Source organism: Aedes albopictus, chromosome 2 (genome assembly GCF_035046485.1).
Source record: "Aedes albopictus strain Foshan chromosome 2, AalbF5, whole genome shotgun sequence".
In the NCBI taxonomy this organism is placed as follows: Eukaryota; Metazoa; Arthropoda; class Insecta; order Diptera; family Culicidae; genus Aedes; species Aedes albopictus.
The window spans coordinates 222,864,588-222,891,552 of record NC_085137.1 but is presented as its reverse complement, the minus strand read 5'-3'; the positions used below and the strand labels follow the sequence as shown (position 1 = coordinate 222,891,552).

Genomic DNA, 26,965 nt, shown 5'->3' with positions numbered 1-26,965 from the left:
GGTGTTTTTAATAGAGTGTCCATTTCCCGGGCATTCACCTTGTCCCGGGATTCGGGATAAAAATTGTAGCATTTCCCGGGAAATCCCGAGATCCCGGGATTTTTATGAAATACAGATTTCAGTGGAAAATGATATGAATTTCAAATTGTCAGCTATTGTCTATCCATTTTGTTGAATGGGGAATTATTGTACTGCCAGTAGTCACTCATAAAAACAGCTTTTTTAGTTTCAGAAATCCGATAAATAATAGGGACCCTAAACTAAATTGCAATATGCTGCTGGAGAGCTAGCAGTACTTTTTTGATTAGTTGCAAAATATGAATGCAATTTGCCCAAAATGCTTTTAGCATATGTAGATATTGTTTGATATAACTCTTGTCTGAGCTTCTAAAGGGGCGAACATGTTTCTGTAAACTAGGTATTGTCTCGATTATATGGATTACCATACAATACATGCCCACACAAAGTTTATTAATTATCGAGTGAGTAAAATTTTTGTTTACTTGATTGTTACAGAGGATTTCGTGATTTTGTGGTGCAATTATAGAAGTCGTCAAGAGAATGTGTTGTTAACAAAAACTGAATCGTCCTCTTGCAGGCTCCATCAAGAATTTTTGAAATTTAACGCCATTAATGGGCATAAAATCATGCATTCCGGGATTCCCGGGAACTCCGGGAAATCAAATATTAAATCCCGGGATACGGGAAATCCCGAAATTGCCTAAATCCCGGGAATTCTTGTCCCGGGATGTCCCGGGATGGACACTCTAGTTTTTAAGAAAGTTAAAGGTTGAAACCTCGATGAGGGAATTTTAGAGGTGTGTGCAGGGTTTCAGGGGGTTTCAAAGGATTTTCAGGGACGTTTCAAGCGATCTCAGAAGCATCCAGAAGGGATATATGAAGGGGCTCTAGAGGGTTTCAGGAGTTTAGAGAGTCTCAGGGACTTCCAGAGAGTGTTTCAGGGGTCTCAAATGGTTTGAGGGGGTTTTCAGAAGAATTTCAGGGTGTCCCAGAAGTGTATTGTAGGATCTCAGGAAGACTGAGGGAGTCTCAGGGGCGTTTCAGGGATGTCAGGGACGTTACAGAGAGTCTCAAAAGGATATAGAGGGGTTTTAGAGGGGTTTCATAGGTGTTTCAGGGAGGTTTTAAAGAATTTCAGAGGCGTCTAAGAGGGATCAGTGGATCTCGGGGAGCGTTTCACGGGATCTCAAGGAGAATTTTAGAGGGTTTTGGAATTCCAGGAGTTTTCTGGAGGCTTCAGAGAAGATTCAGGAAATTTCAGCGGGTTCTATGAATTTTCTGAGACGTTTCAGGGAGTTGAGAGATTCTATGGATTTTCTGAGAAAGTTTCAGGAGTAGAGAGAGTCTCAGGGACTTCCAGAGAGTGTTTCAGGGGTCTCAAATGGTTTGAGGGGGTTTTCAGAAGAGTTTCAGGGGGTCCCAGGAGTGCGTTTTAGGATCTCAGGAAAACTCAGGGAGTCTCAAGGGCGTTTCAGGGATGTCAGGGACGTTACAGAGAGTCTCAAGAGGATATAGAGGGGTTTTAGAGGGGTTTCAGAGGTGTTTCAGGGAGGTTTTAAAGAATTTCAGAGGCGTCTAAGGGGGATCAGTGGATCTCGGGGAGCGTTTCACGGGATCTCAAGGGGAGTTTTAGAGGGTTTTGGAATTCCAGGAGGTTTCTGGAGGCTTCAGAGAAAATTCAGGAAATTCCAGCGGGTTCTATGGATTTTCTGAGACGTTTCAGGGACTCCCAGGTGGGTTCAGAGGCATTTCAGGAGATTGAGGGTATCGAAGGAGGATTTAGGGTGGTTTTAAGAGAATTCAGGAAAATTGAACATACGCTTGGTGGTCTCATAACTACCGCGTCTGATTCGGATGCAGAAAGTCCTGGGTTCAATTCAATCCCTGACCCATCCTCTTCCTCCTACTTCCTATCTAGCCTTCGCTAGGATCAGTATCGGGTTGGGAAAGTCGTTCCCCCTTCTTTCCAACTATACAGCAATACAATACATTGAAATCAATCTATCATATCTACCACCTTTCTCCTTCTAAACGGCATCCACGCACCAATACGTGAACCCATTTCCCGTTAACTATACTGGGGAAGAACATTCGAATACCAATGATCAAGGTACATATGTAAACGACCGGAAACGGTATAATTTGCTCGGCACGAGCTGTAGCCAATCAAGCACCAGAAATGTGTGAAAGTCTTACAATCTTTCGCTTAGATCAGCGTTTCTCAAACTCAGTTTTCGCGGCGCCCCAATGCGTCGCCGACTCGCTTTTGCTACCCCTTTTAGCGAGCCTGCAAGAGGCTTTTGCGCCGCGAAAACGGAATTTGGAAAGCGCTGGCTTAGATAAAAGATCCCATCAGAACGCTTGACTTCAATTCTATTGCTGCATCCTGTAGTCAATTCGTCTTGCCGAGCAATGTAGCGCGCGAGCGCAAGTATCTAACTCGCCTCGCTTAACGTAACGGCAAATCAACAAACTGTCCCAGACACCGTGACTAGACAGACGGTACCTACGGCGGTGAAAGGCTGTAAATTTAAATTTAGCCCCAGTCAGTGTGGGATCCAACCAACACAAAATCGGCTCAGAGAGACAGACAGGCAGACAGACAGACAGTAGCCGGAACGTCTGGGAGTGGTTGACTTTGGACACCACGAGGGCTTGCGGCGTGTTTACGGATGTGTGTCGGATTTCTTTTTCGGAACGTACGATAATCATGGATTTATTGGCGGTAGAATGTCAAACAGGGGAGTGATATATTGATGTAACAACAAGTTGAAGGCAGAAGAAATTAGTCAATACTTCTAACCTGTAGATGTTATCAATATTATCAGACAATTAATTCATACATAAAATGCATATTGTAACAGGAGTTTGGCAAAAGAGATAAAGAAAACAAACCTTCCATTCAGTTCGCATCACAATGCGACATCGAAGGTCATGGTGCAGAGGGCCGAATTGAAAGATTTTCATCCTGGGCGATTGCCAGCCATCGCCTTGACCTGTGGCCAGGTCAAATTTCTGTCGACTTGCTTGATTTCGTTATTGAGGCTGTGCCGCCATGAGCCTCTGGGTCTGCCTCTGCTGCGATGTCCTGCTGGGTTCCAGTCTAACGCTTGTTTGCAGATTTCATTCCCGCCCTGCGTAGAATGTGGCCGACCCACGTCCACTTTCGGTCCCGAATTTCTGTCGCTATCGACTGTTGTTGACATCGACGATGGATCTCCACGTTGGAGATTCAATTGTGAGGCCACCATGCACGAATTATATACCGCATGCATCTATTGATGAAGACCTGCAACCGTTGAGTGTTCTCCGCTGATACACACAAAGTTTCACTGGCGTACATCAGCACAGATTTCATGTTCGAGTAAAAAATTCGGATTTGTGTGCGTCGACTGATCTGGTTGTTTCCCCATACATTTCTTAAACTCGCAAAACCAGCCCTCGCCTTCTTGACTTGTGCACCTATGTCGATCTTGGTGCTACCATCGGACGCCATTTGGCTACCAAGATATTGAAATCTTTCAACATTCTCCACTGATTGCCCACCTACCGTAAAGCTGGAAGGGTTGACCGTGTTTACATCCAACGATTTGGTCTTGTTAACGTTGATGGTCAGATCTGCCGCCGAAGAGCGATTGGCAAGATCATCGAGCTTGTTCTGCATATTAGAGCGCTAGGAGAGCAACGTCATCAGCCTGTTCGAAGTCATTTAGGTCTCTCTCTCTTCTTGGCGTAACGTCGTCATTGGGACAAAGCCTGCATCTCAGCTTAGTGTTCTATGAGCACTTTCACAGTTATTAACTGAGAGCTTCCTCTGCCAATGACCATTTTTGCATGCGTACATCGTGTGGCAGGCACGAAGATACTCTATGCCCCAGGAAGCCAAGGAAATTTCCTTTACGAAAAGATCCTGGACCGACCGGGAATCGAACCCGTCACCCTCAGCATGGTCATGCTGAATACCCGTGCGTTTACCGCCTCGGCTATATGGGCCCTAAGTCATTTAGGTGCTCCATGGTAATGGGCTGCCACAACAGTCCACGATTTGGTAGACCCTTGCGCCTGAGGGCTTCCCACATGTTTCCGTGATTGAGATGGCCGAAAGGGGCTGAAAGTCTCTATAATATAGCTGAATCAATCAATCAATCAATCAACAGTCGAAAGCTTTTTCGTAATCAATGAATACCAGGTAGAGAGGCTCTTGGAATTCATTGATTTGTTCCAGGATGATACGGAACGTGACAATATGGCCCACACAGGATCGTCCGGCACGGAATCCTGCTTGCTGTCGTCGGAGAGTTGCGTCAATTTTCTCCTGTATCCGGTTAAAAATCACTTTGCAAAGGACTTTGAGAACGATACACAGTAACATGATCCTCCGCCAATTATAGCATACAGTCAGGTCACCCTTATTGAGTACGTTTACTAAGACGCCTTGCATCCAGTCGGCCGGAAATGTCGCGGTTTCCCATATGTTGCAGAACAATTGATGCAGTAATTGTGCAGATACTACGGGGTCAGCTTTGAGCATCTCAGCTGATATGCGATCTACCCCTGGGGCTCTGTTCGATTTCATGCTACGGATGGCTGTTTCTATCTCCTGCACTGATGGAGCTTCGGTGTTGACACGGGTAATGCGTAGAACCCTTGGCAGATCATGCTGAGGTGTTGATGGCGTGACCGACACTTGAAAAAGGTTTCCAAAGTGCTCGAACCAGCGTTTCAACTGGTCAACCGGATAGGTCAGAAACTGCCTTTTCTTTGGTATAACACTCTTAGAAAAAATCATGTAAATTTAAGTTCTCTTGGATGCACATAAAAGGAGCGGCCCGTTTGACACAAATTTACGTCTTCTATCACAAAAAAAGTCGAGCTAGCAATAGCTACAACCGAATCGACAGATGGAACATATTAAAGTAAAATAATGAACTGGATTCGAACACTGGTCCGCTGATTGAGAGGCAAGGTTAATACCTCTCGGCCATATCACCGAGTTGTAGATCAAGTGATAAATGTAAAACTGTTTTTACCTACCTGGTCGGATAAGTTTGTTGACATCTTGTGCAATCAACTCGAAGTTACATGATGGATGTAAAATTCAATCAAATTTGTCATTCAGTCATGAAATGTTTACGTGCGTTGATGGTTTATGTCGCGTGTAAATTCCTAATTTTTTAAGAGTGAAAGATAACTTTTACAAGTCTCACTCAAGTCAACATCTAAATTACACAGATCGAAAAAAGAATGTAAAATTCTGTGGAGCGTGGGATATCACAGAAGTTTACATGACATATCATGTAAAGTTTATGAAATATCATGTTAACTTCCATTACATGTCATGTAATTTAGCATGACTCTGAGTGTTTACATGACATATAACACAAATTTACATGATATATCACGTAAACCATCATAGCATTAAGTTTACATGACTAAAATGAAGTTTACATGACGTGTTAATCTCATTTTTTTATCTGTATAGTGATGGAACCAACACTGCATCTCTGTTTCGAATCAATGCACAGTGGGAAGAAATAGGTATAAAACGCGAATAAATTCAATATCTCTGCTCGGAGTGGATGGATTCGAATGAATTTTTGACCCAAACTGCAAAAATCTCTACAGTTTCAGTTAAGGAGGGTGTCATTCACCGCACGATGCTGGAAATCAGTGAATTTAGCTCATTTTACCCCACTCTCTCTATCATACACCTTTTTGAGAAAATCCTCATCTATTCCCGACTGGCGCTCAAAATAAATGACTTATTTAACTCGTATTTGTGTAAAAACTTCCATAGTATCGGCAATTCAACATAGGGTTGGTCCTGCTCTTATCGATTGTGCTCCACTCCGGGCGGAGATACATGTGAAATTTTAAAGAAATAGGGGATATCGGGGTTGTTTGAAGATATTTGAATTTTTAAAGCCGTGCGGTGAGCCAAATTAGCTCCATTCGATACAAAGAAAGTTTTTACACAATCACGACTTAAAAAACATTTATTTTGCACTTCAGAAATTTTCGAAAAAGGTGAAAAAGAGAGAGAGGGTGGGGTAAAACGAGCTACATACATCGTGGGGCGAATGACACGTTCCTTATCTAAAAGTATAGAGAATTTTACAGTTCGTGTTTAGTGTTTAGATTTACCTTTTGAGAAAATGATTCGCCCTTTTGTACTGAATCAATTATTTCTTCTCTTGCAAATAAATGTGGATGCAACAATTCTATACAGGGTGTTAGGTTCCTGAGTGCAAACTTTTTAAAGGGTATTGGAGGATCATAAATGGTGAAAAAAATTGCTCTACGCATATGGTCAAATCTCAACCGTTACGTAGTTATTGAACATCCCATGTGTTTGAATCCTATTGCCTATTGGCTATAACTTGAAAATAGTCAAACTTACCCAAGTTTTTTGACCCTTACTCGAAATATTATTGAATTTTCTATCAAATGACATCTTTTGATCGATTGGTTTAGTTAAATAACTAAGTTTTCTAGAGCAATTAGCTCAAAATTAGTGTGTTTTAATTTGTTTTTGTCCATTATCTTTAAAAAATGCGTAATAATTTAAAATTCTTTCTTAGGCAAAATTCTGGCCCCTGTTTTACACTATAATTTGTTCTTTGACATCAAACATCATTTAAACATGATTTAAACATCGCATTTCAGATCATAAATTTGCAACTGTCAAGGTAAGCACTTTTTTGCGCACTGTGCCGTACATTTAAATCGAAATTGCAAGAAAACGATAAGAGCTAGAAGTTTAATGTCAAAGAACGAATTGTAGAGTAAACCAAGGGCAACAACTTTGCCTAAAAAAGAATTTTAATTTATTACGCATGTTTCAAAGATAATTGACAAAAACTAATTAAAACACACTATTTTGAGCTATTTTGCTCTAGAAAACTTAATTATTTAACTAAACCACTCGATTCAAAAATGCCATTTGATAGAAAATTCAATAATCTTTCAAATAAGGGTAAAAAACTGCGATAAGTTTGACAAGTTATAGCCAAGAGTCAAAAACATGGGAAGTTCAATAACTACGTAACGGTTTTTTTGATCCCAGTGTGTCTTCCTGAATTATTGTCTATCTATGGAAATGGATTTACATCAAATTCTGCAGGTGACAATAATTGCACAATTATTGCGTAGTTTTCACCTCGAAGCTTGTTTGAAGATAAGTGCGATTCTGAGGTAATAGACTTACACTTGTATGTAGTTTAACGTTCTTATGCGTTTATTCTGAGCCTTCAATCAAATATTTGTGTAAAACAAGTCACCATTTCATAACACCTCGATAAAGACATAAAACAATGCATCTGTTATCTTTCTTAAGCATCGGAGCACCAAATCCTACACAGAGCTTTCCCTAGCACAACTTTTTCCGGCTTCATCATCCACCCATCCATCAACGTCATCCATGAACTATAAATTCTTTTTGCACATTTTCACTTTCATCTCAAACACTTCACTCCAGGAAATCACGTGCAAGGGCACAAGCATACTACAAAAGCAACAACCATCTCCGACACGGCTGGAGCTGCTGCACTACGTTGAAGAGCATCAGAGTGTTCCTGCTTCCTGCTGATGCTGATGCTGTCCCCATTCTTTCACTTTCCACACGTAGTGCACAAGCGCAATGACGCTGTGATAAATATTCTTGGATCCCTGTTTGCTTCTACCATCATCACCATCATCATCGTCGTCATTAATGTTACCTTTGATACCTACTGAGAGTTGCCGGTTTTCGGAGCAAAAAAAAATACGGGAATGGTGTCATGACAGTGAAAATGAGCCGTCTAGTTCCCCCACTCGTACAATCGATTTGTGTCCGGATTCCAGAATTTTACTGTTTCCAAGAGTTGTGCCATTCAGTGTTAAGTTGAGTATGGCATTTAGGATTATTAAAATTATATAAAAATAAAAACATTGAATACATAAACATTTAATTGAAATAGTCCATGCTCCAATCTTTGACATCCACGTCTGGCGAAATGTGTTGAGTCTTGATGATCTTTTCAGTCAGAATATAATTTTCGCTAAATTTGACTCAAATATTAAAATGTGGGAAAACTGATTTTTTTTGCTTATACATAATAAACAAGCAGTCAATTAGTAAAAGTGCAGCAGCCAACCTTGAGGGATCTGCACTGCACTCATATCTTATAATGCTGAACTGCACCAAATCGCTTATAAAACAATGATGAAAAAACCTTGTTTTGAAAAGGCTGCTTTCGCATTTATTCTTTATTAAAAAAAAAATAAAATAATGGCTAAAGTTTAAATAAAATCGCTAAGATGGATATTTCCTCATATTTTTATGAGTTTATTGAACTCCATATTTCGGCAGGTCATGACTTTGATCCATAGCTTTTCCAGATTCTGAGAGTTTCGTGTCTCACTGTTCACTTGATTGTCGCTCTGTCGTAAAAATCTGAAGTTCACCGGAATTCCATGCTCTCGTTTTGATAGCTTCCGAATCTCTCCCCCAACGAAGGCCACGCAAACAAAACACAACTCGAAAATCAGCTGTTCGGTGTGACCTGGAACGCACGGAATCCCCTACCGGACGCGCATCACATGGACCCCGGCGGCCGAAGATGGCACGAACAGAACATAAACATCCCACACCATCGACCCGAATGGGACACAATCCACCCACCACCCACCGAGAAGATTTCACCACCCCCAAAACACCTCTTCCGATATCGACGAAAAAAGGCTCACCCGTTTTAACCAATATGGCTGACAGGAGCAACCAGCAGAGGATATTTTTCTTCAGCATCATTTTTCACCAGGTGTAGCACTTCTCCACTTTGAATTTATGCAAACTCCAGCAGAGCACTGATCCGCCTACGGAATACACACCATGTCACACTGTGGGAACTTTTCAGAACAGCACTTTTGCAAAGTGGCAACTTTTCTGCTTTTCCGCAGCAGAGAGCGTGAAAAACGTGTCCTCCCACTAGCACGGTCAGAACGTATCTCCTGTTCTTGGCTTTTCTCGTGGACCCTTCTCGCAAGGAATCTTCGTAGCACACAGAGCGCAATGACGACGGGGGTCGTGATTCTCAATGACGATGACGATGATGCTCCTCGCAGCCTCCTCTTTTGGTGGAGTATAGGTTGTGCTAGTCCAGCCAGGACCAACCAGGACAAGCAACAATCAGCCAAGGACGGACTAGGATTCGCGCGCGCTAAACAACTCGCATCACATGTGATAGAGACCGTCGCTCGTAAAATCTTCAATTTCGCGATTTTCTGTGCTTTTACTAAGTTGTCTCTTCTGCTCACTTGCCGGGGCTTCACTAATATGTACCGACCGTTTAGACTATCGAGAAACAACTGACTGGGTGCCAACTGAGCACGCTGTCAACAACCGAATCGTACAGATTCATCACGAATCTCAACGGTTCTACGTACGAACGGTTCGTAAAGTTTGAGTAGTTTGGTAGGGTTGAAGCATGAGCAATGGTCATTAAAAACATTTTATTTGATCAATTCTGTCGAGGATTTTTAATCAAATATGAGTGGGTTCCAGCACGCAGTAATATTTATGAAAATGAACAAGCTGATTCTTTAGCCAAATTGGGAGTGAATCGTGGAATAATTTTCAACCGCAAAACTCATGCATCAGAATTCTTTTCAATGCTTAATGCATATTTTTAGGATAATTGGAAAAATAATTGGGATACTAGTTTGTGTCATTCCCTTCGTCCTAAAGTAAATAAAATTATGTGGTTCAAAAATGTGTCTATGAAAAGAAATATGATATGTATTTTTTCGAGAATAATTTCAAATCAATACATCTGCAATAGTCATGTATTAATTGCATCGATATTAAGGATTATAATTTATGCAATTCTGTCGAATCTTATGAGGACATTGATCACATTGTATTTGTAATTTATATGTAGTATGTATTACCTAGAAAAATATTCTTTTTTAGTTCGAATGTTTTCAATCATTTTATTGCGGAATCTGTACGTGATATTATTGGTATTATTCGAATTTTCAAATGAAATTTCATATGGGACAATCCATAAACCACGTGGTCACTAGGGAGGGGGGGTTGCGACCAAATCACGTGGTTTTTTGATTTGGTATTTTATTTTTTTTCTGTCTGTTCCAAATCATAAAATCAATTTTGAAATAACTGGCTAAGTAATTTTTTTCTGTCCACAGCATGAAAAAGTACAGGTTAATGAACATTTTCCAAGACATTTTTTTCTTTAATTTATTTTGGATACTATTTCGCTTTTTTCTCATGAATACTTGAAAGTTGCATAAACTCAGCTGAGATTCTCAGCTATTTTAAGTAGAGGAAATTACCTATTCTCGGCCGTTTTGTTCTCTTCGTCTTTGGGGATTTTTTGAAACATATTGAACTCAGAGTAGGTCTCAAATCCTTCCCAACTAAGATGAATTATATGGCCAAGTTTCAGGCAATTTGACTGACAAAAACCCTCCATGACGAAGAGAACAAACCTGCCGATAATACCCATTGTCAACCTACATGTTTTTTCTACAATCTGATCAATTATAAAGTATTTTGGAAATGTTCAGTTTCCTAACATTCTATGTCACACATTTCTCTTTTAACAGAATTAAAATAATATGAATGAATTCAGGAAAGGAATAATTCGGGTACTTTTATTGATGATAAATAATGTTTTCGATCACCTGGCAATTTCTGGCAATTTTTGGGTACTGCCTGGAACTACGCAAGACCACGGTGGGGGAGAGGGGGCCTAAAGTTCAGGAAAAAATGACTTCGTGGTTTATGGACAGCCCCTATGCTGTTTGGATTTTTTTTTGTTTCTTCTGTTTTTCTCCTTTTAACGCCCATGAGAAGGGTTGACATACCGCTCGAAAACCGATTTTAGATCTGAGACTCACAAGACCGAGTCTCATATACCACTCAACTCAGTTTGACGAACTAAGAAAATGTCTGTATTTTTTTTTTCGACCGCAGGGCACCGGTATGACCTACGAAGCCGACTCCGAACCCCTGGACCACCTCTTGTACCGCAACTGTGCTAGCCATTCTCCGAGTCCAATCGCCACCTCCTCTGTAGCTCCCAGATGATATATATCAGGTATCAGAAGGCCGGCTCCAGAGGCACGTTATCCTCCATTTCGGCCTGAAAAACGGTGCAGTGTCTACCAAGTGAGTAAGACTGATACAGCCTTAGCTCACGAGAAAATCCACCAGCACCTGCTCGACCTTCAAGAAGGGAGCCATCAGTGTAACATACGATGCCGTCTGAAATACTTCTTTCCAGATATCCAGATGTCTACTCTTCCCGGGAAGGGAATTTCGTGGAAAATGTCCTATATGGAAAATTACAAGCAATTGTAAGATCACTTGGAGCAAGGACAATTTTGCCCCAATTCACCAAAAGTGGAAACAACGTGGTGTATGTTGATGTGCGGTTCTTGTTTGAGGTGAATGTGTAGTGGGGCAACGTCAAAGAGAACTTCGAGTGCTGCCGTGGGAGTTGAAGAGAACGCTCCATCAGACATCGCCATTAAGCACATCCTTTGGAGATGGCCTAACTTTGATTGGACCGTTCTCATTTCGCCCTTTTGTCTTCACACTAGACATCCATAGGCCAATATTGGCCGCACAACAGTTGTGTAGATCCATTTGGGTTATACTTGGGTTTTAGGCCCCAAGTTGTACCAAAGGCCCGAAGGCCATACAAGCTTTCTTGATTCTGAACACAATGTGAGGTGTCCAGGAAAGCTTGGATTCAAGAATGACCTCCTCTTGTACCGCAACTGAGCTAGCCATTCTCCGAGTCCACGCGCTCCCAGATGATATGGGTGATAGCCGTTGAAACGGCGTTACAGCCAAACTCTTCCCTACACATCCTCTGGACCAAATTGTCCGGAGTTGTGTCCTCTCCACATGTGGCAAGCATACGGTCACGCATTGTGCGAAAACGCGGGCACACGAACAAAACGTGTTCCGCCGTTTCCTCTAGTCTAAACCATTGGACACTGGGCATTCGGGAGAATCCGCATACCTGAAACGGTGTAGATACTGTCTCAAGCAACCATGACCTGAAAGGACCTGTGTCAGGTGGAATGTAACTTCCCCATGGCGCCTATTAATCTAACTATCTACCCTCGGTGTTCTTTCGATCAGTAGAGAAGAAAAACGGACTGAATTTCGATAGCACTTTACTTCAGCGATGCTTCAAAACTAAAAAAACAGATTATAATAATTAGTTTAGTATATAATATAGGTTAGGTCAATTATCGTACTTTTCAGTGATTCCTTTTATTTCAAGTAAAAATTATAACCGATCAAAGAACTTTGCTTGTTTTAACTGCAAGATAAATGCGAATTTAGTAACACAATTGAGGAAAATGAAAATCAAAACTCACAATAATTTAGCCAATAACTTCAAGAAATACACTTTAGTTAGATGAATTCAGTGAATAATGTAGCGTGGCATATACTTATAGAAATGGTTTGACGTTTTGTCTTGTCACGTATATCCAGGCTTGCCAAACTGACAAGCGCTGACGTTATGCGACCAGGGTGGCCATCTCGACGGACTTGTTGTCCACATCCTCCCCCGAGTGCATCTGGACATCCTCCGAGACTGCACTTCCGTTGACTACATCCAGGACGGCGAGTTTCGATACTGGCCTTCGCAGGATTCCGCTCGAAGTCTTCACCGTCGCTTGACGAATTCGTCCATCGATGCCCTCCGTAACCTCTTCAACCATTCCTCGTATCCAGCCATTTCTTGTTCCTTCGTCGGCGATAAATACAAGATCACCCTTCCGTACATGCCTGGTTTCCAAAAACCACTTAGGTTGCCTTCTGATCACCGGCAGATACTCTTTTATCCAGCGCGCCCAGAAATGGTTCAATTGGCGCTGAATCAGGTCGTAGGAAACCCGCACTTGTAAAGCGGTTGGTATTTCCACCGAAGGTACCTTAGTCCCCATGGAACTGCCCAACAAAAAATGATTAGGGGTGAGGGCTTCCGATTCTGCTGATTCGAGCGGTAGATAAGTTAACGGTCTACCGTTGACGATGCTTTCGATCTCAACGATCAAAGTCTGGAGCCCTTCATCGTCTAGTTTGCCCTCCGAGTAAGCGCCTACCATTCCCGATTTCACCGAGCGCACCAGCCTTTCCCAGGCGCCGCCCATATGAGGCGCCCCTGGCGGATTAAAGCTCCATTTGGTACATGAATTAGTGAAGGTTGCTGTTAGTCCACTATTGATCTGATTACGCAATATTCGGTCCGCACCGCAAAAATTCGTGCCGTTATCGGAAATGAACTCGATCGGCGAACCTCTACGGCACACAAAGCGTCGGACACACGAGATGCAGGAGTCCGTCGATAAGTTGAAAGCTACTTCAAGGTGGATTGCTCTCACGGTTAAGCATGTGAATAAAGCAATCCATCTTTTGGCATTTGACCTCCCAAGCTTTACAAGCAGAGGGCCAAAATAGTCTACGCCCACATAACTAAAGGGGCGTACGAAAGCAGCTAATCTCGCTGGTGGCAAAGGAGCCATAGGAGGAACGGCAGGGCGAGATTTTTTCAGCTGACAGATTAGGCACGCCCGTGACACGAAACGCACTAAGGATCTTAACTTGGGTATAGCGTACGTTTGGCGGAGTTTGTTTACCATTGTCTCGGCAAATGCATGCCTGAAGCGGCGGTGATGATGGTCAACTATCAGTTTGGTGACGAGGTGCTGTTTCGGCAGGATCATAGGAAAGCGAAGTCCGAAGGCGGCTTGTTCAGCGGCGGCGATTCTGCTGTTTTGCCGAAGGATGCCACATTCGTCCATAAAGGGCACTAACTTATGTATCGAGCTGGATTTGTGTAAATGCTGTTGCTTTTCCCTTGGCAGCGAACTATTTTTCCCGATTATAGTCACTTCATCGGGATAGGCTTCGAGCTGTACCATCCTTATAATCGTTTCTTCAGCGGTTTTCAACTCCTGCTGCGATGGTGATCCAACCGTCCTCAAGCGCCGCTTGTCGATGTTATTCCTGAATCGTAGAACGTAGACCATTGTATTTCGGAGCCTTTCCCATTTAGAAAATCGTTCGTACTCTATGATGGGATGGACCTCGACATGGTGCAGTACACAAGGACGAATTTCATCCTCAATGTCGACGTGGGGCACCGCAGGGTCTGGCCAGTGTTCTTCAGGCTGGTACATTATCCGGGAACTGCTGAACCATTGACTGTCCGCGTTGACGTAGGGACAGCTTCCCCATTTCGTGGCTTCGTCGGCCGGATTTTCTTCTGACGGAAGCCATCGCCATTCGTTACTTTGCGTCGTTTCCAAAATTTCACCTACTCGATGAGCAACGAAAGGTCGATAATTACGGGGGTCTGCTCTAATCCAAGAATACGCCGTTCGAGAATCAGTCCACAAAAATCTTTTAGCGACTACGATTGGATGGTTCGTTTCGACGAACTTTATTAGACGAGCAGCAAGAACGCACGCTTGGAGCTCAAGTCTCGGAACGGAAAGTGGCTTTAACGGTGCCACCTTCGCTTTCGCGGCCACCAACGTGCATTGTACAATACCATCTTGCCCGACAATTCTCAAATATACGGCGCACGAGTAAGCGGACGGACTCGCATCTGCAAACGCGTGCAACTGTGCATTGTAATAGGTGCACTCGGTTGCGAGGGCGAAGTAACAGCGTGGAATTCGTATAGTTGCCACCCATTCCATTGCATCGATCCACTTACGCCAACGTAGAAACGCTCCATCTCCTACCGGTTCATCCCATTCTAACCCGGCTCTCCACAGGTCTTGTACGAGGATCTTTCCATGTATTACGAATGGAGAAAGCAGGCCAAGAGGGTCGAAAAGTGACATTACGCATCGCAAAATTTGTCGCTTTGTCGGCCTGGCACCTTCGTTGATCAAGCTCGTCGTTTCGTCGTTCATACGTGTGCAGAAAAACAGTTCGTCCTTCGACGGGTCCCATAACATCCCCAGCACCCGCTCAGTTTCCAGACTGGCATTCGGTCGTCGATCTTCGGACAGACATATTTTTTGTTCATGGGTTACTTCGGTTTCCCCCATGTGCTCCATGACAGCTCAACTATTGGATCTCCAGTTGCGCAAATCAAAACCTCCGTGTTCGTTGATCATCCGGACTTCCGTGGCGATCTTTTTCGCTTCTTCGACGCTCCCAAAGCTGTCCAAGTAGTCGTCGACGTACGTACTTTTGAGAATCCCTTGAGCAGCTCTTGGGAATCTGTCAGCGTGTTCTATGGCGTTCGTGTTCTTGGCATACTGGGCCAATGCTGGTGAGCAGGCGGCCCCAAATATAGCCACGTCCATTACATATGTTTCCGGCTCGTCTGTAGGCGCTGCTCGCCATAGAAAGCATTGCGCATATTTGTCCACCTGACGTATTCGCAGCTGGTGGAACATTTCCCGAATATCTGCTGTAACCGCTACAGCAAAGAGACGAAAATTGAAGAAAACAGCAAGAAGGGAAACTAACTGATCAGGACCCTTTAGAAGAAAGCTGTTGAGCGACATACCCTTCACTTTAGCCGCGGCATCCAGAACGATTCGGACCTTGTCCGGTTTTTTGGGGTTGATTACGGCGCCGATAGGAAGAAACCATATCTTCTTTGCATCCACTTTGCTGAGTTCTCCTGGCGTGACCTTGTGAGCATATGCCTTCTCCTAGTATTCAGCGATCTGTCGATGTAGGTTCTCCTTTAGTTTGGGATTTCGCTCCATCCGTCGCTCTAAACATTGAAGTCTTCTAACTGCCATTCCGTAGCTCTGTGGGAACTCGATGTCATCCTTAATCTAAAGAAGACCCTTCTCGTAGCGGTTTCCAACGCGCTTGGTAATGGTTTTCATCAAATCCCAAGCGCGACGATCGTCGTTCGACATTATCGCTTCTGGAGGTTTCACGCCAGCCTCTTCTATGGCGTAAAATTCTTTGAGCGAATCCTGTAATTTGTCATCGCACGAACATTCGCATATGTGTAGACTATACTCGCTTCTGGTCTTCCCTTGTTGACGACCATACACACACCACCCTAGACGCGTTTTAGTTGCGATAAGGTCGGCGCCAAGCCCCTCCTTAATCCTCAATGGCACGGCAAGGCGCAGGTTGTCAACGCCTATCAAAATCTTCGGCTTCGCGTTATGGTAGCTTTGTATCGGGAGCCCTTTAAGATGCCCGAATTGTCTCAACGCCTCCTCAAACAGGAAAGTTTGCGTTGGGAGATTGAGGGATTCCACCGTTTGTGCGTCCCGTAGTGTATAGCGTTGTTTCATGCTACTTCCGGATATGACGGCGGTCACTGCTTGGGATTTATGTTCGAATCTAGATGTATTGCCAGTCCAACGAAGACACAAAGACCGCGAATGTCCATGTACGCCGAGTTGGTTTGCCAGTTCACTTTCAATCAAAGTGAGGGACGATCCTTCATCCAAAAAGGCAAATGTGTCTATTGCTCCAGCCGGACCGTGCAAAGTCACCGGAATTATCCGGAAAAGCACCTTCGAACCCATCAGCTGGTGGGTATGGTTTTCAACGACTTGGGTCAGGCGCTGCGCCGAATGTAGCAAAGAGTGGTGACGTAACTAGCATCCATCGACATTACACCGGCTTGCAATTCGGCAAGAGCGCCTTCCGTGCCCGAACAAGCAATTCTGGCATAATCCTAAGGCTCGAACCTTGCGCCATCGTTCATCGACAGTATACGCTTTGAAGATACCACATTCCTTCACATAGTGACCCGATTTGCTGCAAACCATACATTCTCTTTGTTTAGCGACCTTGGGTCCTGAAGCCTCTTCAGGGACGTCAGCATTGTGTGAATTTATGCAGCCCTTCGACGTGACCTTCTTAGCTGGTTTCCGAACTTCTGGTTCAAACGAAATCACGCTGGATGCATCTTGAACCACTTCCATCATGTAGTCGCTGAATGTCTTCAAGTTTACTATCGGAACACCACGTTTGTATCCCGCCCACATCAGTTTTTGATCGTCAGGCAGTTTCGACACTAGCTCCTGCACGAGCGACGGGTTCGACAAGTGGTCGTGTTCGTTAGCAGCCTCTATATGGTCACATAATGACTGTACCGCTACGCCGAACTCGATGAGTCCGTCCAGTCTATCCGATCTCGGCGCCGGGATTGATCGAACCTTCTCGAGTAGAGCGTTAATCAAAAGTTCTGGTCGCCCATAACGCATCCTGAGCGTTTCGATGACTTGAGGAGTTGCTGCTGGCAATACCAGCCGACTTCGGACGCTCTCTAACGCGGCGCCTTTAAGACATCTTTGCAACCGAAGCATATTCTCCCCATCGGTGAATCCGCAAGCGGCAGTGGTGTAATTGTAGTTCGATATAAATATCGGCCAGTCAGCGGGGTTTCCTGAAAACACCGGAAGGTCGCGCCTGAGCGATTGACGAGCCGCGAGTTGCTGCTGAGTTGGTCCTACAATCGGTGGTACGTAGTTCCTGAGCCTACGATACTGTGGGTTTCCAACGGAATTGTTGGATCCTTCTATGCCGCTTGAATTGACTGGATGCGCTATCGGAGGGCGGCGCAGTTCGGCGAAAGCAGGCGGCACCGAGCTATCCAGCGGTACTGGTTCGGGCCTACTTACCGCTTGTCGGGGAATATGCTTGGGAACAACTCCTTGCGAAAATAACCGTGGCAGCTGTAACGGCCGTTCAGTATTAAACGGAACACATGGATCGTTGAGTGGCGGCGTAGATGTAGCATTCGGCCTTCCTGCAGCTGGGCGCGAATCGGGAATGTTGAGTTTTTCTAGCTGTGCCCTACAGAGTTCTAGCTGACGATTCAACTCGCTTAGTTGGTTTTGAGGCGGTGGTGGCATCACAGACGCGCGCTGATAATGGGCGAGCTGCGCCTGCAAATCTTTGATCACCTGTACTGCATCTGGTTCTTTGGGAATCCCTGGTGGCTGAATTTGAGAGGCTGCTGGCGGGTTTGCTGTACCTCCTACCGCGCCTTCTTCTCCTTCGTGACCGTTTAACCAGTCGTTCAACACCCTAGAACCTGTACTGCCGACATCTTCTGCCGCCGATATGTCCAATAAGCGCTGTTGCTCGTCGAGAAACTTCCGTTGCAACTCTAACTCCATCCTTTTCTTCTCGCGCTCGTGCCGTTCTCTGAGCAGGGTTAGGTTTCGAGCTAAAGCACTTGCAGAGCCTTCACCACCCGGAGAGATAATCGATGTTGTGGTGCACTTCGAGCATGACCAAGCTCTGTCCGCGATAGATCCGGTGACACCGGCGCAAGTAAAGTGCCACCACGAACCACATTTATCACACTGAACGAATTCTCCTGCTTTGTCCGGGTGCTCGCATGCTGCGTAGTTACAGGCTGGTTCGACCTCAACCTCCGGTGTATGTGGTTCCGACATTGAAAATTTTGAAGTTTGTTCTTTCGATCAGTAGAGAAGAAAAACGGACTGAATTTCGATAGCACTTTACTTCAGCGATGCTTCAAAACTAAAAAAACAGATTATAATAATTAGTTTAGTATATAATATAGGTTAGGTCAATTATCGTACTTTTCAGTGATTCCTTTTAATTCAAGTACAAATTATAACCGATCAAAGAACTTTGCTTGTTTTAACTGCAAGATAAATGCGAATTTAGTAACACAATTGAGGAAAATGAAAATCAAAACTCACAATAATTTAGCCAATAACTTCAAGAAATACACTTTAGTTAGATGAATTCAGTGAATAATGTAGCGTGGCATATACTTATAGAAATGGTTTGACGTTTTGTCTTGTCACGTATATCTAGGCTTGCCAAACTGACAAGCGCTGACGTTATGCGACCAGGGTGACCATCTCGACGGACTTGTTGTCCACACTCGGTATCAACTTCCCCATGGCGCCTATTAATCTAACTATCTACCCTCGGTATCAACCTATGGGTCCACCTTCCTTTGCTGGAACTGTCCCATGCGCGCTGCCATTTGACCATAGAGGCCATCCTGGCAGTCCTGCGTATGCCTCTTGTGTCGCGCATTTCGAAGCACTCCATGTCCTCACTGATAAGGATGCCGATAGGCACCATACCAGTAATGACACAGAGAGCGTCGTGTGACACGGTACGATACGCGCTCGCAACCCTCAGCCACATAAGCCTGTAAGTACTTTCCAGCTTCCATCGGTAACATTCAGTACTTAGCGCGGTGCCCCACGCCGGGCCGCCATACCTAAGTATGGACGTAGCAACACTATCCAGAAGCTTGCGCTTACTGGCGTACACCGCAGAGCTATTGTACATCATCCGGGACAGTGCCGCAATAGCCGTGGAGGCTCTTGTACAGGCATAATCGACGTGGCTACCGAAGGTAAGCTTATCGTCGATCATCACGCCCAAGTGTTTGACGGAGCGCTTTGACAGGATAGTGCACTCTCCTACACTGATCTCCGTCTGCTGCTCCGACTTCCGGTTGTTAACAACCGTCACCTCTGTCTTGTGGTGAGCCAGCTCCAGTTTCCTGGATCGCATCCACGCCTCTACAACCACCTTGATCGAGTAGTCAACTTCACCTCCTCAATCGTTTCACCGTAGACTTCGAGCGTAATGTCGCCGGCAAATCCGACAATCTTCACTCCCACTGGGTACTCTAATCTCAACACCTCGTCGTAAATGACATTCCATAACACCGGACCCAGGATGGAACCTTGCGGAACTCCTGAGGTTATGTGAAAGCACTTCCGACCCACCTCCGTGTCGTAAACTAGTACTCGATTCTGAAAGTAACATCCGAGAATCTTGTACAGGTACCCGGGTATCCCTAGACGCAAGAGCGCATTGGCAATAGCAGACCAGCTAGCGCTATTAAACGCATTCCTTACATCCAGAGTCACAACCGCACAGAAACGAATTCCTCTTCTTTTAAGCTCCAGTGCTTTCTCGGCGATTTTTGTAACCGACAAGACAGCGTCTACAGTGGACCTCTCCTTCCGGAAGCCGAACTGGTTACTCGAAAGACCATTTTCGCCCTCGGTGAACCTCAACAACAGGATGATCTTTTCGAGCACCTTCCCCGCCGTGTCTATTAAGCATATTGGTTTATATGCCGACGGGTCTCCGGGTGGTTTCCCCGCCTTTGGCAATAGTACCAGGCTCTGCCTCTTCCAAGCTTCTGGGAAAACTCCTTCGTCCAGGCATTTCTGCATAGCAGACTTGAACATCTCGGGAGCCTCTGCAATAGCTACTTGAAGGCCAGGTTCGGAACTCCATCCGGACCTGGGGCCTTACCTACGCTAAGGGACTTTACTATCCCCGCAAGTTCCACATCGGTGACCCTCTCCTCATCGCCAGACCCATTCCCCGGCTGTCCTACGAAAGGAGGCCAAGGACTAGGATCATGACGTGGAAAAAGCCCTTCGATGATCCCTTCCAACATCTCTGGAGATTGCTCTGTAGGAGCCATTACACCTCTTGTCTTGGCCATCACGATCCTGTAGGCGTCGCCCCACGGGTTCGCATTAGCACTCTAACAGAGACCCTCAAAGCAGGCCTTTTTGCTTGATCCTATCTCGATCTTCAGCGCGGCTTTTGCAGCGACGAACACCACCCGCCGTTCGTTTCGCTCTTCCTCTGATCTTGCTCGCTGCATCCGCCGCCTAGCCTGTAGGCAGGCGCGGCGCAGGTTCGCAATCGCGTCGATCCACCAGGAAGCCGATGGCCTCCCATTTCCAGGGTGGACTCGCCTAGGCATGGTCGCATCACACGCACGTGAGAGCACTGCTACCAGCTCGTCGCCGTCTAAACCAAGTAAGTTTCGTACGATACCTCTTCGTCAAAGTATGATGTCTTCCAACTGCGAGGGCTTGGCCTTGGCCTAGCTGCTTCATCTTCTACTCGCTGCCTGCTGTTGTTATAGTCGATACTGTAGCGAACCGCCAGGTGGTCACTGTGAGTGTAGCTATCGTCTACTCTCCAGTTCGAACTACTTGTTAGGCCAGGACTAGAAAAAGTCACGTCAATAATTAACTCCGTTCCGTTTCGACTATAGGTACTCTTGGTACCGACATTAGCAAAGTCGACATCTAAGATGGCCAGTGTCTCAAGCAGGATCTGACCCCGCTGGTTCGTGAAACGGCTTCCCCATTCCACGACCCTGGCATTAAAGTCACCGGCCTTCGCCCTGTTAGCACGGTCGTTATGCGGTCCAGCATTTGCATGAACTGCTCGATCGACCACCTCAGAGGCGTATAACAGCTACAGAAAAAGACCCCGTTTACTTTGGCGACCATGAAGCTCTCATAGGTAGTAGACACCAGTTCCTGGACGGGGTATATAACCGTTGTCCATATCGTCACCATTTTTCTGGACCCATCCGCGGCCCAATTGCCGTTGCCGGCGGGTACTCGATATGGGTCCACTATGATGGCGATATCCGTCCCCCTCTCAGTAACCGCCTGACAAAGCAATTGCTGAGCTGCGTCACACTGGTTCAGGTTCAACTGTGTTACCTGCACTGTGATTTGTTCATTTGGGCTTTCTTGGCGCCCTGTCACCTTGGACCACTTGGTGGGTGCCTGTTATTCACAGATTTCCCGGAACAAATCAAAGATCAGTTGGCATACTGACCAGTCCACCATCAGCTTCCCTACTTTAACGGACTTATTTACGTCCGCCACAGGTTGCTGTACCAAGGCTAGCTGTACCCTGCCGGCCCATTCCGTAGCCGAACGGTTGCGGTGGCCACCTGAACCTCGCACTGTTGCCGCAGTGCCGTGACGAGCTCTTCCGCGTCAGTGATATCATGTAGGCTCTTCACCCTCATAGTTGCCTCTACTGTAAGAGTCCTCACCTCGACCCCTTCGCCAAGGACCTCTTCCGCCAGATATTTGTAGGCGGCGCCCCTTCGCTCCTTGTCGCGCCTCCAAGACGTCCGAGTACCAAGACTGTTCGGTCTTGATGACGACCGCGTCGCCTTTCTCGCGCTTTCATCCGGGACGGGCCATCCTTTTCAGGACCACCCTTCCCAGCTTTTCGGGACGCCTGGCTGGGGTCCGACTTCCCGGCATTACTGCCGACCTTCGGGGTTAGTATCCGCTTAGCCTTGCGGGCACCGCCAGACAGTTTCTCACCTGACGGCTGCCTCACCCGCTTTGGCGAGTGCTTATCAAAAGCAGTCCAATCGTCACCCTTTTGGGTTTCCTGCGAAAGCGAAAATCTCAGTCTGGGTAAACTTGGAAATTTTTGCTTTTGCCTGAACTGCCACTGCTGCAATAGTCTTCACGAACCTCTCGTGATCTTGCTTGGCTTCGTCCATCAACTCATGACGTTCGTGGACGCAAAGTAGATTATCTTGCCAAGCTACTGCAAAAGTGACTCAGATTTGTTGTATATAATTTGATATAGACCCAAGCAAAAGAAATAGAAAAAAAATATCAAAAACGTAGATACAGTGTGCAAAACATTTTTTTAATATGGTTGCCAGGTGTATAGTATATGTCCCACCCTCTGTTTAACTAATAACATTAAGTAGACCATCTACATTTTATCTCAGGAGGTGCAAACACACATTTCAACTACTCTTGAACAATTTAGTGCATAATGTGGGAGAATCTTCGTAGAAGAACGTAATAGCTTTGTACAAATCACATCACAAAAAAAAAGAAAACAAACACCGCGGAAAATTGCCGTCTGCACATATTTTAAATTTAGATTTATGTCATATTGTCTTACCCACTATTTCTGTCATCGTAAGAAATTTGTGTCTGCTCTTACAGCAGCCATAATGTCTCGAGCAACCGCGTGCGACAAAACACGACAACGACATAGGATAATAGCGCTGAAAAATGTAAATTGCCTGCCACATGGCAGTCTAGTTGTTTTTGCATCTCCTCTGTGGCATTCCCGTAACAGAACAGATGGACACGTATGGATTACCGGGGGGTGAAGCACGCGTAGATATGATAAATCGGTTGAATGGTTCTTGCACGTAGAGTACGATCATGGTCAGAGCGGTACAATAATGACTCTCAAGTACATTTAGGGCTAGGACAGAATCAAACGATTGCAATTTACGCATTGTGCCATTGGCCCTCTCTATTATCTACGCAGATGAGTTAATCGGAGAAGGTACCCGGACAACCTGAGCCCTGTAGCATAATAGAAAAAAAGACACTGCACCGCCTTCAACCAGATCAAAGGTTGCACAAATGAAACGATCATCAATTAACTCGTAGACTACGAGAAATAATTTAAAAAATCAAATTGCTACCAAAAGCGCAAAAATCAATCAAATGGCTGTGTGGCTTCGTGGTCGTGCGGCTAAGGTCACCAAGCCTTAAGTCGCATCGTGCCAAGGAGCGCGGGTTCGATTCCCGCCGCAGCTGTCAGGAAAAGTTTTCGGCTGTGCCACTGGGCGTTGCATGCTAGTCCGTTGTCTAGTGTCGTGCTTCCTTCAAAGAGCAAATAGCTCACTGGAAGCATTAAACGTGTCTATGTCTTTAAAATCAAAAATTTAGAATAGTGGACAGTTAAATTCCGGTGGCTACCTGGGAGGAGGAGTGGTAAAAATCATATATGCTTCCTTTTTACAAGGCAAATACAGTATTGTTGCGATTTTATCACGCCTCTTTTCAAAAATATGTTTGAATATTCTTCATAATCTATCTGCATTTTCATTATTTATTACGTTGCAAAACGCGCCCTCAACTTTCATTTTGAAGAAAAGTGGAAACACTTGCTCTTAAACTTGCAAATGAATGAAAAAATGAAGCAATGTCGCGCGGAAGGCGTGATAAAATCGGAACATTACTGTATTATTTTTCTTTTGTGTACGAGAATATGGTGGGGAAAGCTTTAGTGGGAACGTTGAGCCATAAAGAAGAACAAGAAGAAGACAAACGTTTCTCACTACACACTTGGAAGAAATCACCAACTTCGGTAATAAAAGGACACAGTCACCGTCTTCAGCACAGAGGCTGTACAGACTGAACGAAACTTAACACTCGACAACGGACATGGTTTATATTACGAGCACCAGTGGATACGAGGAAGAAACATTTCTTGTGAAAAGTTTCATCACTCGGAGCGGGAATCGAACCCTCACCCCATGGCACGATGTGTATCAAACAATTATCCGTACAGCAGTTTTTTTTGTCAAAATAATTTTTCATTCAAATGTTTATACCTTTTTTATGCGTCTATCAAAAACGCTGAAATTTTGACCAATCTTGAATCATATATGATTGCTCCATTTGTAAAATTAAGAGCGAGATCGAATAAGTTTTCTGAAAGTTATAGAACTTTTAGTAAAACTTATAAGATTTTTGAACACATTTCTGAAACATCATATCTCAATATGTACTCGATGAAATTTAATTTTTTTTGTTACATCTTATGCCTAAGGCTTTCATATGCAGCTATGTTTGAGGTTTTATATTCACTACAAAAAAATATGAAAAATGTGCTTATGTAGTTGACGATGTTTAAATATTTACCATATTTTGCACATATTATCTGCCAAACGTTTTCCACTAATAAAAGTGCATTAACTGAACGAAAAATCCATAGGACCTACTCTTCATATGTAGTTTAGTAGGTCCTTTATAAAAATATTACATAAAGAGAGTTTAAAAAAATTGAAAACACTTGGCACTTTTATTCATCAAAATATGATAAATTTCCAAATGACACTCTGAACATATACAGATTTGTGTAATTATGCATGGAAAAACAAACGAAAATCAAAATGTCAGTATTAATCGTTCAATAATTGGCGAATTACCCTAATTGTACTTTTAAGAAAAAATACGATGAAGAAATAAATTGTGTTTGAGTGCAAAAAAATATATGTTTCAGTGTTCTCACGTTTTCATGGTCTCGGGGCCAAAAGGGTACCCTGATTTTATATATTTATCAGAAAATTCAGGAAATTTGGCGTAACATATCAAAAAATCAGAGATGTGTGTTTTTTTAGTTTTTGAGATATGATTTTTTTTATTAAAATAAAAGGCCATATTTCCCTATACAAAACAGTTTTTAAAATTTGATTTTATTTTGAATCCCTATAAACCTATGGATACCAAAACCATCAGGAATCACTCAAAAAAGCAATACCGTAAACCGGGGTCAAATTGATCATTCGGGTACTACAATGTAATTCCATACTACACAGAAAAAAAATCATGTAAAATTCAGCCAGAAATCATGCACATAGAGAGAATGCCAGAGTTAGTGCATATTTACATGAGATATCATGTAAAATTACGATACAATCGTGTAAATTTCCGCTAATAGTCACGTAACCGGTTGGAGTCCATGTTGGTTTACACGATGATTGGCGGAAATTTACACGATGGTCATGTAATTTTACATTATAACTCATGTAAAAGTGCACTAACTCTAGCATTCCCTTTATGTGCATGATTTCTCGCTGAATTTTAAATACATATTTTTTTTGTGTATGAACTCTTAAGCGTCGTAATAATCTTAAACATTTTACGTCATCTTGTTAATAGATGTCTACAGATGAGTGTAGCCTTCAAACTTTTTAGATAAAATTTAGTTTTGCCTCATTTTTTAAGAATTTGCACTTAGCGATCTCACTTAGCTGAAATCATTGCTACCTACTAAACAATCGATTGCCAATAGGACTTCCCGTAAATTCTCTGTTTCAACATTTTTAAGGAGCCTTGTTTGGGATGTTATTCTGAACATGAATAAGTTAAAAAAAAAGTTCATTTTATGATGAATTAGCCATTTATTGTGATAAAAATAATTTATTTCAAATGAAATTGCCTACCTTTAGGCGTTTAGGGGGGAAAGTTCCAAAATTAATGTTGCATTCTGCGTATCAAATTCCCTAGTTGTAAAAGTTTAAATGCATTATTCAGTTTTAGAAGAGCAAAATTAGGCGGAGAAGGAAGTTTTCCTTTCTAACAGATGCTTCATTGTATGTTGATCAATTTCGCCCCAAAGTGGCATCTTCAATTTTTTTAATATTTAACTTAAAAGTTTGAATTTGTTGAACCAAATTCTTTCACATGGTTCTATGAAGATCCACTGGGTACTGATTTTACAGAAATTATTTTGGCAATATTTGAATTGCCACTAATGTTATCCGCAAAAGTTGTTTTAAAGTGATCAATTTGGCCCCGGATTACGGTACCAGGCATAGCTTTATGAGGATTTACAATATCAGGCAATTTTAGAGCAGCTAGTTAAAATATATGACTCTCAAATCTCGAAATCTATCTTAGGGGTGATACACAAATTATGTCACGCAAAAATCGACCTTTTTCAGACATTTTGTGAGTTTGTCGGGAGTGGGATTCGATCCCAGGTCCTCGACGTGATGGTCAGGTGATTAAACCACCACACCAGGTCCGCTCCCTTCTATGGAATTGCTGTATTAATAGGTCCATTGGTCTATTACACAGCGTAACAAAAATTAACTTTTTGTCTGTCTCAAGAGCAAACTTATGTGTCTCTCACAGATTTTGGGCCGCTGAATCCGAATCCGGGCTCAGATTTGCTCCAGCTCGTCACAATTTTGAGCTATACCTCAATTCATAGGGCAAAATGCGTTTTTGGGCTTTTTTGACTGCAAGCCATTAAGCATAGAAATATTTTTTTAAGAAATCAAAAGGTAAATTGGTCAATTAACATCTAAATAAATGACTCATGCAAAATATTTCGTCTTACCAAATCGAATTTGATAGTTTTAAGCGATTTATGTTAGGTACGATATTTCCCATACAAGTCACCCCCTAAAAGTTGCATGCAAGTTTACTTACTAACATAAAATGCTTAAATCTATCGAATTTGATTTGGTATAACGAAATATTTTTCATGAGTCGTTAATTTAGATGTTAATTGACCAATTAACCTTTTGATTGCTTAAAAAAAATATTCCATGCCTAATTAATGGCTTGCAGGCAAAAA

At 43.6% G+C, this 26,965-nt stretch overlaps 1 protein-coding gene across 1 annotated transcript in view; it reads right to left on the bottom strand.

Moving 5' to 3' along the window:
• The window catches only part of LOC109433104 (sushi, von Willebrand factor type A, EGF and pentraxin domain-containing protein 1), an 87,936-nt gene extending 78,574 nt beyond the window's left edge, over window positions 1–9,362 (bottom strand). Inside the window, exon 1 of the mRNA XM_029859590.2 lies at window positions 8,749–9,362. Coding sequence (XP_029715450.2) covers window positions 8,749–8,809 — 61 coding nt within the window. The 5' untranslated portion in view covers window positions 8,810–9,362. The remainder of the gene's footprint in view (window positions 1–8,748) is intronic.
• Between the last annotated feature and the right edge of the window lie 17,603 nt (window positions 9,363–26,965).